Source organism: Falco rusticolus, chromosome 5 (genome assembly GCF_015220075.1).
Source record: "Falco rusticolus isolate bFalRus1 chromosome 5, bFalRus1.pri, whole genome shotgun sequence".
In the NCBI taxonomy this organism is placed as follows: Eukaryota; Metazoa; Chordata; class Aves; order Falconiformes; family Falconidae; genus Falco; species Falco rusticolus.
This window is the reverse complement of record NC_051191.1, coordinates 68,295,188-68,309,790: the sequence shown is the minus strand read 5'-3', so window position 1 is coordinate 68,309,790 and position 14,603 is coordinate 68,295,188. Positions and strand designations below refer to the sequence as shown.

The following is a 14,603-nucleotide window of genomic DNA, read 5'->3' as shown; positions in this document are numbered from 1 at the left end:
CTGGTCATGTTTCACAAGTCCAGGTGGTTCCCAGAGGAGCCAGGGTAGGCTGCATGCTCCATCCTGGCCAAAAAGTTGGCTTGCAGGTCGGTGCACGGAGCACTTTTATCCTGGTTACTGAATTTGTGCATGGGTTAAAATCAGCTTGTCAGAGCTTCCAAAACAGTCGTCGGCCAGGAATACTAATGAAATGGTTGAGCTGCAGCATGTGACATTCAACACCTCTAAAATGTGAATACAGAAATCCCGAGGCTAGAAGGCAGCCAGCCTAGGTGGTGAAAAACCAAGGAGACAGGATGGTCCTCCAGTGCAGCCAGACTGGTCGGTGCAGCGGGCACATCCTCACAAACCTGTATTTCTAATCCAGAAGCCCTCTCCTTGGGCTGAGAAGCGCTTAGCAGGATCAAGAGTGCACAGAGCCACATACTGGCTGCAGTGTTGCAGCCTCGCCACCAGTGCAGCCATGCCAAGCCCAACATCCCTGGCCTTCCCCGTGTCCAGTGGCCCCAGGCCAGCCTGCAGGCTCCCTGCCAGGGCTGTACGGCCGCCCCGTCCCCAGCAGCAGCACAGCTGCCAGCAGGCAGTGGAGCACAGCAGCACAGGCAGGTCAGCCTGGCTCTGGGTGGCTGCAGCCTCTGTGCTGGCAGAGGGCAGGCAATGCCTGCGAGGCATCAGACTCGGGGGGAGGCGTAGGCTGGTGAGATGCCCAGACATGTACGGCACCTTGCAGTGACACCAGCACGCGTACGCTTGGACACGCACCCCCTGCCACTCTCCGTGCGCACCCAGGGGTGCCGTAGACGTGCACGTGCCAGTGTGCAAACCCACAGTCACAGGCACATGCAGCCTCGTGAGCACAGAGACGTGTCTGAGCTGCCTGTGCATGCACACACGCACGCACACTCATGCCCTAAGCCCTGCACACAGCCAAAGCACGTGCCTGCCCTCATCCTGCTCTGCCCATGCAAGCCGTCTGCTGCCTGCGCAACTGGGCAGCAGCGCTGCCGCAAGCCCTCACGTGCACATCCTTGGGTAAACGCTTGCATCTAGAGACATCCCCATAGGCACGTGCTGGTTCTTGTCACCAGCCCTTTTCCGTAGTCTGCTTGTCCAACAAGGAAGGGAAGGGGCAGGCAAAATCGTGGCTGCAAAGTGAAGCTGTGTGTTTTTCGTGGCAGTAGGCAAGACCAAGCACCAGCTGGTCAGTCCCATCACACCAACGTAACGTGTAGTGCTACTGGGATCCTCTATGTCCCACTCCAGCAACATGAAATTTAACAAAACTCTGCTCCTTGCAGGGCCACGTAGTACATACATCCTTGGATTATATAAGCATATGCATAAATGTAAGTTGAATGGGCGTTGGCACACCTCTGGATGGAAACCAGGCCTTCTCAGGTGTCATCTGCTGTGACATCCTGCCCCATTCGGAAGAGACTTGTGCTGGGTTTTGTTTGTTGGTTGGTATTTTTGGTTGGGTTCTTGCATTTTGGGTTTGATTTTGGCTTTTGTGCCTAGCGTGGAGTTGTAAATCTGAGCCACTTTGGAGCATCCTGCAGCCGAAGAGGTGTGCTAACACCACCTCCCCGTGCGTATGGCTGCTTGCTGTGTCTCTCCTGCTTTCTGCTGACATCACGTTTCCAATGATCTCCGAAGTTTTGTTGATTTCTATGCTGTGGACTGGGTGATGCCAGGGCAGCTGCTCTGGCACTGCAGCAAGAGAGATGTGGTTTCTCCCACCTGCTTTTTTTCTTGCAGGATGTTTGTGGCACAGCAGATCACCAACAGTAACCTGCTGCTCCTCGTCACAGATGCTGTCTGCGACTGCAGCATCTTCCCACCTGTCCTGCTGGATGCAAAAGAGGTCAAATATATCCTTCCACACACAGCAGAGACACACAGCTCCACAGGCCCTTTCATCTCTGTGTTTGCTAGGGTGTAAAATGTGCTCCTGTGGCAATTGCCACAGGCATGGTGGGCACTGTGGGACAGGCGGGGAGAGACATGGAGCAGGTGGGGTTGCAGTGCAGTGGAGAGGAGGTAACAGTTCTGCCTTCCAGCCCCACAAGAGGAAGCCAGCCTCCACTGCCTGGCTGTCAGATGTGCTGTACAGGGTGAGGGTGGGACAGGCCAGAGGAAAGGGTCAGCGGTGGGGTGGGTGCAGCTGGGCTGGCTCCCCAGCACTGCTCCCAGGTGCTTCCGTAACTCATCCCTGCTGGGTCCTCATCCCTTGCTCCTCATAAGGGCAGTGATGTGGTGCAGCTTGTCACTGTGAAGCTGAGCCCTGCCCTGGCATTTTCGCCGCTTTGAGCTGCCTGTTGTTCCTTGCTGTCTTTTAGTGCTAGGAGACGTCTCCAGCCCATGCAGGGTGACCTGCCCTTCCCTCATCCTCCCTGCTCTGTCTCTGAGGCTCTGCAGTTACACCTAGACAACTTGCAGCAATCCCTGCGGGTCTGTGCAGCGCTCGTCTCCCCTCCCTGCTGCTGCTGCCTGTGTCCTTAACAGCCTCGCACATAACGCTTCAGTGAAGTGTGAACGGATGCGGTCCCAGAAGCTGAGGCGGCGGCCGGACGCGTGCCACGCATTTCACCCTGAGGTACCCTGGGGCAGCGCGGGAGGGAGGGAGAGCACGCGGCTGGGTCCACCACGGGCATGCCTGTGGCCATGCACACACCTCCTCTTGCACCCCGGCTGCGTGTACCACGTGCCCATGCTGCTGGCTGGACCTAGACACAGCCGCCTGACTCCCTAAGGGGCTTCCTAGCAGGAGGACGGTCACGCTAGTGACACCTGGGAAGGACTTGAGCTCAGACATCACAGGGTTGCTGGGTTTCTTTGGGGGTTCACCCGCTGGAAGAGCCCTGATCCCTGTAACTAGCCCTTGCAACCCGGGCTTGGTGCAGCCGGGCAGCTATCCCGCCCGGCCAGGCTGGCAGGGGTTCGGTCTGGGCACCTTCGCAGTGTGCAGGACAGCCCAGCTGCCTGTCCCTGCCCCGCGGCGCCAGGAGCAGGCATGGCAACCTGCTCAGGGGCAGCAGCCTCTGGAAGGAGCTGCAAGGGGGACCTGCTGGCAGGAGCTGATCCTGCTGCGGTCTCTGAGGCTGAGGGATGGGGCTCAGGGTGTGGGGCAGGGCACGGTGAAAGCCAAGGACACAAGTGGCTTCCTAGCTTGCAGGTGACCACCGTGGCCTGCAGGCATCAAACCAGTCCCTTCCTTTGCACCTGGTGACCCTTCCTTCTGGCCACAGGCATTGCTCCCCCTTCCAAAGGCGAGCAGTGGGCTCCCTTCCCTCTGCCGGCAGCCGCCCTGGGGGTAAGCAAGCTGATGCCTTCTCTCCCATCTCCCAGGAAAATGCCCAGGACTGCGGTGGCACTGCCGAGCTGTCTGTCTCACCGATGCTGCTCCTTCTGCCCCTGGTGCTGCTCCTGCGGTGACGCCGCCTGCAAAGCGCCTTACGCGGCAGAGAACCGGGAGGACTGGGCTTCTGCTGGCCCGAGCGGCAGGAGGGGAGGAGGTGGGGGCGCAGGCCATCCTGGGGTGCCCACTGCAGCTCCCTGGGGAGACAGAGTGTTACCGACGTGGCACAGTGCATCCTGCATCCTTCACCACAGGGTCCAGCGTGGTGCCGATCCTTGAAAGCCCGCGCCAAGAGGCCCATGCGGGACCCTGGCGCGCGCCTACCGAGCTGCTCCTCCCAGCCACCGGCTCACAGCCAGGACAGCCAAGGTCATTGGCATGGGTGGCATTTCACCGTCAGCCTGCCTCCTGTGGAGCCACTTTGGAGCCCCGGAGGCAGAAAGCACCTCAGGAAAGCGGGGTGGGGGGCAGGGTACACCGTCTGCCTGTCCCTTGGTGGGAGCCGCCAGCATTTTGAGCACCCAGGTCTGGAGCAGCCCAGGCACAGCCGTGCCAGAACAGGGCCGTTAGTGGTTCCCAGCAGGGAGGCAGCATCTCCTGGTCTTGGGGGTGGTCCTTGCCCAGGACCCCAGGGGCAGGACACGGCACCTGACCTGAACCGCAGTAACTGAACACCTAACTGGACAACAACGGGAGGTAGCACAGCGTGACTAGTTAGCTGCAGCTACAGCAGCTCTGCTGAGGAGACCCACCGCTAGCACGGCATCCAGATTCCTGTCTAGATGTGAACTTACCTCGGGGAAGGAGTTACGTATGACCCACCAAAAGAGGAGGTACATTTCCAACTGCCTGCTCATTTCACTGCAGAAGTGGTTACGAAACGGGCACTTTCCCCCCCCGAGCAGCACCGCCGTGCTCATTGAAGCTGCCCTTGGCTGTCCCAGGGCAAGCAGCCCTGAGCCTGGCATCTCCAGCTGGTGGGCACGGGCTGTTTCTCACAGCGCTTTATGGACCCCAGGTGGGGAGCATTGATTTCCCCCCCCCCCCTTTTTTTTTTTTTGTATTAACTGCTCCATACCTCTCGTTAAAAACAAATATATGGTATATTCTAAATAGATACTTCAGCTTCAGCATGTCATGTTTGGTACAAAGCGCAGCACTACGTTACATCCCAGAAAACCCTCTCTCTGCCAAACACACAGGGACAGGGTGCTGGTGGAGGGACTGCAAACGAAGCTGCAGTGGCCTGGCCCTCCCCCCACAAAACGGGGGTGCCAAGAAGAGCTCCTGGTTGCTGTGCTGCCATGGGAAGAAGAGCCTCTGGCCACACAGCACAAACACCGTGAAGCAGCCAGCTGCACCCCACAGCTCTGTCACCTCTGAAGCAGGGTGGGGGTCCCGACGCCGGCAGGGTACATGCCAGGAATGGGGATGCCACAGCCAGCAGCTACAGACAGCAACCGGGTCTCACCTTGAGCTCTGCACCATCCCCATCGGCAGCCACCTGTGGGTACACCGCGGCTGCACCGGGGGTGCAGGCTAGCAGCCCAGCAGGGCAGAACCTTGCCCTGGCCTCCTCTGCAAGTGGGCCACTTTGCGAGCCTCGTGCACTGCTCCAGGCCCCCTGAGAGCGGTGTGACTCGTCATACCAAGCTGCCACCTCCTGCAGGACAAGTGCCCACACCCTCCTTGCTCGCTGCCCTCCATGTGCTGGCTGTGCACAGCTGCAGGGCTCCTTACTGAGCCCACCAAGCCAGCCGCTCCTGCAGCCACCGCTGCCAGCGTTAGACCCACATGCAGCTGCTGAAAAGGGCAGTTGTATGGGAAAGGGCTTTACCCTCGCACCAGGGCTGTCCCCTTCCCCACACGAGCAGGAGCCCACAAACGCAGCCCTGGTGTGCTAGGGTCAGTATGCTGCTTCTTGCCACTAGTGTCACCAGATGCTGAGGGGACAGTACTGGTCACAACCAGGTCCTGGTAGGGACCTTTCAGGGCATTACAGCTCCTGCCGTGGCTGATTTTGCCTCGCTGGAGGCGGTGTTTGGGCAAAGAGGAGAGGAACAACTGCAGTACTGAAGTACATACGGAGATGGAGATGGTTTCCAGGCTTCAGATGCAGTGACCTTATCAGAGCCAGAAGCAGCCGAGGAAGATGAAGGCAGTGCAGAGGGAAAAGGGGCTGCTGTCAAGGCTGAGGAATCAAAAGCTGCTCACAGACTGAGGAGCCACCAGCTCAGGGCATCCCCTGTTGGCTGGCACAGCTCCCCCCATTCTGCGTGCTTGCCCTTGGTGCCTGCCCTCCTGGGGCACCACTCTGAAGGGTGACCTCCCTGTCAGAAAGGATTAGCAGTCCCATCTCCAGTCAGCTTAAAAAATAAAATACGCAAAAACACATTGCCCTGCTACATGCGATCCATATTTGATTTCAGGTGTATTAATCTGCAATAAACATAGTCCTGTAAAGAGACCTGCACTGAGACAGGGAAGATGTGAATTACACCTGGCTTAATTAACTCAGCAAATTTGCACATAGGTTGTAACTGGGGGGAATAGGATAGGGCTGAGAACTGGATTATATCTTATTTTTTGGTTTAAGGGTGAAGGTTTGCCCCGACTTAAAACCTGAGTGCACACTGGGGACCAGGCCGCAGAGCCACTCACACCATTGCACACCAAGTGTCAAGCCGCTGCCGTGAGCGGCTTCATGCAGCTGGCACCGAGGTGCACCCGGCTAAAGCAAAAAGAGCTGGTGCCTCCATGCTGGGGCTCCTCGGGCACCTGTCAGGCAGCGAGAGCTGGGCTGTGGGCACGGCTGGCTGGTTCAGCTGGGCTGGCAACGGGTGCCAAGCACTCACCTCTGCCTGTGTGGCTGAGTCCTACAGATCGCAACCCAACCCGCCAGCACGTGCCGCCTCCTCCAGCGCTCACCAGCTGCCCCCCAAATGCCCCTGCAGCAAACAGCTCCCCCACCCCACCCCACCGCTGCAGGGCTTGAGCTGGGGATTGGGGTGTGAAACCAGACAGCAGCTAATAGTCAAGAGATGCTCTGGTGTGTCTCCAGAGGAGAGTGGCCTCTGTGAGGGGGCAAGGGTAAGGCATGACCCCACAGGCCCCCACCACCTGAGCTGGGGGCACCCCAATCCTGGGGGACAGCTCCTCAGCCTCTGGCTGCAGGGCTGTGGGGGGAGACATCTCCTTGTGCCCCCTCGCTGGGCCACCTGCTCCCACGATGCCCCCACACTTGTACCCAATGCTTGATAGGAATGTCCTAAGCATCCCTCCTCATCCAGGTCCTGTAGGGGAGGATGGAGAAGACCCCAGGGTCCCTGGAAAGCTACAGCAGCACCACCTGGACAGTACCAGGCACCCCTCCGGAGTGTGATTTATAGGCCCATTCCCAGGCTCACTGCAAGGGGTGAGGAAGAGGGGAGCTTCCCTGCCCACCCCCCCAGCTGCCCTGGAGCAGCTCGCAGGAGGCCCATGCCAGCGCTCCCCAGGGGAGCCAGCACATGCATGCTGCAGCACCTGGTTTTGCTACAGAAGCTCCTGCTTCTGTCCATGAGGGGTTTGTCTTAGCCGTTGCGAGGCGAACACAGCCCTTTTCTTCCTATGGTGCTGTTGATCCACAGTGGGGTGAGCTGCACCTAGGTACGCTTTTAGCCTTGGAAGGCAAATGGCTTGGTTGTTCCTTGCCAGCAAAGCAGAACCCAAGCACATCTACCCATTTCTGATCTCCAGCATGGGGTTAAGCAAATTCCACCACATGCTCTTCTTACCTGGCAGATAGTGGCTCACGGCCCTACAGTAAGAGAAAAATCTCCAGGAAGAGCTACTGCTCTAGCTCCCAACTTTTTCAGCCATGTGCTGGGCACAGCAGACAAAAATAGGTCAGCAAAAGCAAACAGAGATGAAGCCAGAGGATGTGACCAGCAGCAGAACAGCTGTGAGAGGAGCCATCTCTCACTTCCCACTGAGCAGCATCCTGCTGCCGTCCTGATACGGCACTATAAATCACAGCTGTACCTCCTGCAAGATTCCATCCACCCCCATAAATGTGCAAACTGCAGGCATCAGGGTTTATTCTATTAAGGCAAGACACGACGGGAGGGAAGTCCCCAGCGGTGCTCTGCAGTGATGAGTGTCTGTCAGACCCACCCAGCCACATCGGGCTGCCACGTAAATCAGGAGCTTCACAAGCCCTAAATCTGCAGCCAATTTCCTCCCAGGCAGGTGGAGAGGGAGTTGGGAAGAGACCTGAAACTTCTCTGTTACCCTCCTTACAGGCATCAGAAACACCCCACTGCAGGCTGAGGTAACCCTGGGTGCCTCCTGAATGCTGCGGTGGGCACAGAGGGAGTCTGAGCTGTGGGCAGCGACACGCACCTTGCACAACACCATGTACACGTGCCCTCCCTTGACTCACGCCTTGGGACAGAGCAGACAGATGACTGGATGACTAGACCTTCAAGTATGGCCAGACAGGAATTACTTCATCCTACAAAACAGTAGGAAAATCAGCCCTGGATTTACGGCAGATGTTTGCAGCTGGGAGCAGGCACAAAAGCAGCAGCTTTTCAGCAGGCTGGCCTGAATTGGCTTATATTTAGCACAAGCCTGGCACATCCTGGGCTGGGGATGGCAGTGGTCACAGCAAACAGCCACATGCTCCAAGTGGGTTAAGGGGGAAGGTGTGTGTGTGCTCTTCTCTGCCACAGCGAAGGACCAGTACCATTGCTTGGTTTCATGCATACCGCTCATACTCGAGCTCCTTGGGAGTATTTCCCAGGATGCTTTTTCTGCTGATAAAGCCCAATGGTACTTTAGCACAGAAACGCTGGGCGCTCACAGGCCTCCGCTTGCAGGGGGGCCGAGGGCAGCCGAACGCAGCATGCACTTTTGCACAAAGCAATTCTTCAAAAACACTGCGGAAGGGGCAGACTCCCATGTGCCGAATGACTCCATCATCAGCTGGACCCTCGCTGGAGACTGTTGCTGCTCCCATCCCCCCCAGACACTCGGGAGCTCCCCCATCCCTTGGCGCAGACAGTTCCCCAGGCCTCTGCCCTGCCCCAGCTGCAGGTTCCCTTAGGCCGCCTCTGCCTGCACTTGAAAGGAGCCTGTACACCTTCTGTCACTCGGCCAGCAAACACTACTGTTGCTACCTGCCATGACATCAGCCACAGCAATGCAGCTCGTCATCAGTGCGTGATGCAAACCGTAGTATCACCGCTTGAACGCCACCAGGCATGATTCTTCAGTAAATACCTCGTGGGCCCTGCAGGAAATTCCATCAGGTCTTCCTGCTTTGCTTGCTGCTGCTGCTGCCGCCGCCACCTCAACTTTTGGCAGCCCCGGCACGCTGCCTGTCCCCGGGCAGGCCCCTGCCAGCAGCAGCCCAGTGCACCCAGCCCTGTCTCTGCCTTGGCAGAGCTCAACAGGGATGTCAGGCACCACTGTCCTTCCTGCTGGCATTCTGAGGAGCAGCGCCCAGGTTGCACAGGGATGCACACATGTTGCAACGTTGGTAGCACACTGATCCAACACTAAGGCAGACTGCAAACCGTATGCACAGGTTCAGTGCGGTTAGAGATAAAAACAAAAGATAGCTGCTGGAGCTGGCTTGGGTATCAGTTGCCTCTGTCAGGGAAACGCATTGTTGTTCTGGGAACCCAGCCAGGCCCATGGTTTTCCCATCTCATTTACAACTAGACCAGCTCAGTTTTTATGCCAACTGCGAAGAGCCTCTGTGCCCAGTTTTACCACTACAGAGATGAAGCTGCTAATAAGCAGGATCGTGAATCTCTAGTGCAAACATTTCCCAGCTCAGGAACAGTAATAGCTCCGTTGTTCAAACATGAATTTTACTAGAGGAGAGAAGGGCAAAGGCAAAGTTCCTGGAAATGCCAGAAGTAATACTGAGCTGGCAAACCATGCCCTTGCACACACAGAGGAGGGCTAGGCTCGCATCCTGCCACCCCTCCCCCAAGCAGCCCACCTTCCTGACTGTGAGCAAGATGGTGAACAACGGACGGGTCACACTGTGGTGCTCTTGCAGCAGCTGAACTGCAGCACCGCCCAGGTGAGGCTGGGCAGGGGACTCCCTCATGCGCTTTTCCTACATTGCTTATTGTTAAAATAGCTGATCAGGTGTGAGGCACTTGATGCTGCTGTGAGTTCAAAGCTGGTGCTCCTTCTTCATAGAGAGCAATACAGACCTAGGAATCCTCTCCACAGAGCGGATCTTTTTAGGGAACTTCATTTGGAGGACATCAGTGCCCAGCACTCCTGGAAATCAGCCTGGAGTATTTCAGCTTGGGCACTCCAGACAAATACAGAAGCACTGACCAACAGGAGAGTTTGGTTCAAACAAATCGCTTGATACCACACAGAAGGCAATGAAAAGAAAGGGAAAACAGAACTCAGTTTTACAGGGAAGCCTGTAATAGCTTCAACTAACCCAAATTCAGCTCCTTCACCCTAATCATATGCTTCATTTATTTCCAGTTAATGTCTGGCATTAGATGTTCACCTTCACTGCAGCACTTTAATCCACACTCAGGGTACGTTCACCCTTTGCAGTGAATGGAGCAAGTAATTCTCGGGAGAGGACAAAGCATGGCCACAACGACAAGCAGAAATGGTAGGACGTACAATTTTAGCCTGCCTAAACAACTTCAAGTACCACTCTGCTTTCTGAAAACAGAATAAATGCAATTTATATTTAAAGCAGCAAGTTTCTTTTAGTGTAATAAGTGTGTAATCTGATGCTGATGTTCTCCACGCCCCTTGAGTTTGCTTTGCATATAAAAAAAAATATGTATCCTGAGACCTCAAGCTGTCACAGGTCATTTACTGGAACTGGCTCTCTTAGAAGTCACTGCAAAACATGTATCTTGAATCAAGTAACTGATAAATAGCACAGCCGTAGATGCCCAGACTCAGTGGGAGCCAACACAAGAGGAGGATTAGGCATATCTTGCCCAGGCAGCTCACAGATGTTTGCTGACAGCCAGGGAACAGCAATGAAGGAGCAGAAGGCCCCACTCCCTCCCCAGCCAAAACCCACTCCCTTCCCACCCCTACCAGCTCTTAAGCCTGCATACCAGGAGACTACAATCAATCCCTTACATGGGTACAAGCTAGGAGGCATTTTCCTCTACACCAGGAATTCAATAGTTCTTCCCCACCTCAACTCACCTAAAAATTCAGCCACAGCCACCAAGGTCTCCAGCACCCACCCTCTTCCCCCCAGCTCTTGTTCTCCCACCCTCAATCCCTCTTGCCTATTTTTCTCCTTGCAAACTCTCACCTCCCAGCACTTCACCTTTACCTTTCCAATACTGTCCATAAATCACAGTTACTGCTCCTTTCACCACACTCCACCCAGTTTGACTCCTTAGCCAGCTTGTTCCTTTACCTTGCCTGCCTGTTAGCCCCTGGCACTCAACCTGCAGCCCTAAGAGAAAGCCCTTTTAAACCTCGGAGCAAGGAAGGGGACAGTACACATGGTCTGCCCTAAAATCTGCAAGACCAGGAACTGGAAAACTGAGCCACCGACAATTAGTGTCTCTAAACATGCAAAAATAGGTAACTTGAAACTACAGCTAGCCTAGGTTCGGATGGAGGCTTGGAGGATGGAGAAAGAGACCAGACAAAGGCTAGCCATCCCCAAGTCCACCTTGCAGCTTAATGCTCTCACTTAACACCACAGATCCAGCTAAGCTTTCCAAAACAGATGAAACTCGGCAGTAACATCAATCCCACTTCATCAAGTTAGTTTTAAAATATGGCAGAGGTCAAAAAACAAGCAGACATGGGATGGGATACATGTTGTCTCAGACTCTTTGTTCTCTGCAAGTTCAGAAAAAACTGTATGTCACGGGAGTTCTTATGACAAGCAGCTTCATGAAGCGGTGGCACAAGACACACCTAACAGGATCTCCTTCTCCCACACCACTATCCAGCCCCATACTACAACTGGCAACTCCATTGGGCATTGAATAAAAGTCTAGACTTTGGAAAAAAGAAATTTCCCCTCAAGATTAGCACTGAAACTAAGAGGCAGCACAATCCATAGACAACTGTGTCTGCTGCGATGCTTACAAGCACAAGACAGTATTGAAATCTTACATCAAGACTAGGCACATACCTGATTTGATGTCTGTAATTCACGAGGATGCCACACAGCAGAACTGATGTTTAGTCACGCAAAGTCCCCCACCCACTGGCTTTTGCTCGAGAAGGCACACAGCAAGCATCAGTTCAACACAGGTAAACAAGCCTTTAGGTATCAGTTTGGTTTCTGCACCAGCAGAAATCTTTTACCTACAAAGTGCTGCCTGTAAGCGTTGGGAAGGAAGAAAGTGACAGCGACTCTTTCAAGCTTCACACACAGCGTGGAAAGACCCAAACTAGACAATAATCCATTTGGTTCTTTTATTAGCAGAAGTTAAGAATACAGCAAGTAATAAGATCCCATCTTATATGGAACCATCACCAGAGTCCCCAACCATCAAAACCCCAGAATGTGCTTCATTGCTTCCAACAGTAAGCAATTTTTAAAAAGAAATATACTGAACAAGGCCACTATTTAATGGGGAAGGAAAGAAGCTGTAGGTCCTAACTATTCTATGGCAATAACCTGCACACAGAGCAAGCAAGCCTCTGACTGCTGAGAGTAAGGCATTCAGGTGCCAACCTGGGAAGAGTTCTCAGCAAGAGCTACAGAAAAGTGCACAGCTAGGTCGTTTTTATTGGAACACACAAACTTCTTGAACGGAGAGACTGACTGGGTTAAGAATAGCAGGTGGAATACTGTGTTTTTGTAATAGTTCTGTGCTGCGTAGGACCAGGTTACAATCACCCTTCAAGGAGTGAACGTGGGATGATCCAGGATGGAGACTGCCACTTCTGCTGGTACTGTTACAGAGGCGTCCCGAAGTGCCTTACAGACAACTCTGATTCTGATATGTACCATCATGCTTTCCTCAGACACCAGTATACTTCCTGCCAAGCAAATCTACATCTTTGACCAGGATGCCAGTGCTATTAGCTCTTACATCCAAGTTAATACTGCTCTTTACTTCCTTTCAGTACCACACAGACCTGTGACGAACTACTTCTGGCCCTACAGGCATCCAGTGTAGTGATCCTACTGAGAATACATCCCTCTAAGCTTGCAGACTCTCCTGCAGCACCTCTTTCTGAAGCTGACCTTGCTCTCGGATGCTTTACAAAGGCTCCATTCAAGGGGTGAAGCCTTAAAATCCAGTCAACTTTAGGAAGGCGTTCTGCTTCTACTTGACTCCGTTAGGCAAAGTAACTCCTCAAAACACACTCCTCATGACACTCAAGGTATGGGAAGGTCTCTGCAATTCACAACTTTCTCTTGACTGATGAAAATTCATACTTGCAGAAGTCTTAAAAATAAACTCGTACACAACAAAAAAAACCCCTCCCTTTACTTTCCTTCCCTGTGAAATACAGCATTTTATGAGCTGTTTAACTCACCTGTGAGAGAGGTAATTGCTCTGAATTTCCAACTAAACACCCCAAGCAATACCTGTGCCATAACAAACAAAACATTCAAGTTTTACCTTACAACTCCAAAGATTCTCCTTCAGTCTGGCTTCTGACTGGGCTCCAAAGATCAAGCTACATCAATTACAAAGAGAAGGGTATATGCCTCCCCTTATATAAGAGGTGCATCTGCTCCACAGCAATCCAACTGAACTCTTAGTTTTAGGTTTAAGAAATACCAGCAGTCCCATTGCTAAAGCACAGATGGGAAGCAGACCTAAGGAAGAAAAAAAAAAAGAAAAAATAAAAGGAACTGCATTGGGCTGATTGTGGATTTTTCCTCTTAAAAAGAAAAACCTGCAGACTCCCTTGGCACATGGAGCCTGACACATGAGAAGGTAATGTGCTTGAGGTCTGCAGTAACTGTTAACTCCAAGTCCTGGAGCGCACAGCTTTCTCTTACCAGCCCATCTTAACCCCACCTCTGTTTCCTCTCACACACTCAACTATCTTTTGACAAGTGTATTACCATCACTTGTTCAGACAAAACAGAGCAGGCCCGCAAATGGCAACCATCTACTCAACGGGGGCCTTTGGATATAGGCAGGCACTGATGGAGTTGGACTGTTTACCGTTTCATGTGCAGTTATCCCATCGTGCTCCACTTCATACGATGAGAACCAAACCAACCAACTAAGATCCACTATCCAGAACTACACAGGCCGCACAAACTTGGAAGGCAGCTGTCCCACATGCTTAGGCAGGGCACAGACATATCTTTCAAGCTGCTCAATAAACAAACTTGCTAACACTGAGACCTGGATGACAACACAATTAATCCAGCCTTCGCTACCCTTGTACACATGTACTGAACCTACTCCAAGTGCTGGCCAGGACCCCACATTGCCCAGGGCATGCTGGCCACCAGGAAAACCTGCAGGGCCAACATGCCTAACTCCTGGGAATTTTACCTGGTCCTCCTGCAATCATTTATTTTGTGCAAAATTGAAACAGTGTGTGGTACTTGCATGTTGCATTCTTTACAAAAACCCTTTTCCCCCCCCCATCCCATTGTTTAAAACATTTATATAAATTTTATTTAAACAGAAAGTTAGAAATCTTATTTACAATTTGTTTTTCTCCCAAAAGAGCATCTAAAATCAACTCCCAAACCCTCCAAGAGGATATAAATTTAACCTAGATTTTTTTTTTTAAAAAAAAAAAGGAAACAGCTAAGCTATCCCTCCCCAGTTCTACAAATAAATATGGCATTGAACAGAAGCCGATTTGGAAAGGGTCCTCTGTAGCTCAATCTGTAGATCCCAAGAATAAGTTAGGGTTTCAGAATTTCCTGGTCTTCAAATTGATTCATTCCATTGCTTGAGGTATAGAATTTGTCTTGGTTAGTCAGAATCCCCATGAAGCTCCGTGTCCCATCAGCTGAAACATGGATTCTTCTTAGGTATTCATTTTGCTAGCCTGTATGCTTCAACCGCACTTGCGGTACTGTTTTGGTTACGATCTTGGGCTGAAGGCTGGTTTTACTGCATCCCTTCTTCCTCTGTGCAGCCTCCTCCAACTGTGAAACGGAACTCCTGGAGATTTGAAACTCCGTGGAAGTGCACAAAAGCACCAGCCACTACAAAGACGTGAAACAGCTGATGGGAGTGGAACTGCAGAAAAGAAAACACTTATGTTCAGCCGGGGTACTTTGGGTTCTAGCACT

General features: G+C 53.0%; 2 protein-coding genes across 9 annotated transcripts in view; one reads left to right on the top strand and one right to left on the bottom strand.

Moving 5' to 3' along the window:
• The window catches only part of CACNA2D4 (calcium voltage-gated channel auxiliary subunit alpha2delta 4), a 139,895-nt gene extending 127,576 nt beyond the window's left edge, over positions 1-12,319 (top strand). For all 4 annotated transcript variants that reach the window (XM_037390301.1, XM_037390300.1, XM_037390298.1 and 1 more), the window contains 3 exons: positions 1,759-1,871; positions 2,514-2,596; positions 3,349-12,319. In XM_037390301.1, the coding sequence (XP_037246198.1) occupies positions 1,759-1,871; positions 2,514-2,596; positions 3,349-3,435 (283 nt within the window). In that variant the 3' untranslated portion in view covers positions 3,436-12,319. The remainder of the gene's footprint in view (positions 1-1,758; positions 1,872-2,513; positions 2,597-3,348) is intronic.
• Positions 11,781-14,603, bottom strand: part of ADIPOR2 (adiponectin receptor 2) — a 45,642-nt gene continuing 42,819 nt past the window's right edge. For 4 of the 5 annotated variants that reach the window (XM_037390303.1, XM_037390304.1, XM_037390307.1 and 1 more), the window contains one exon: positions 11,781-14,550. In XM_037390303.1, coding sequence (XP_037246200.1) covers positions 14,419-14,550 — 132 coding nt within the window. In that variant the 3' untranslated portion in view covers positions 11,781-14,418. The remainder of the gene's footprint in view (positions 14,551-14,603) is intronic. The other variant, XR_005104624.1, reaches the window with a different exon arrangement.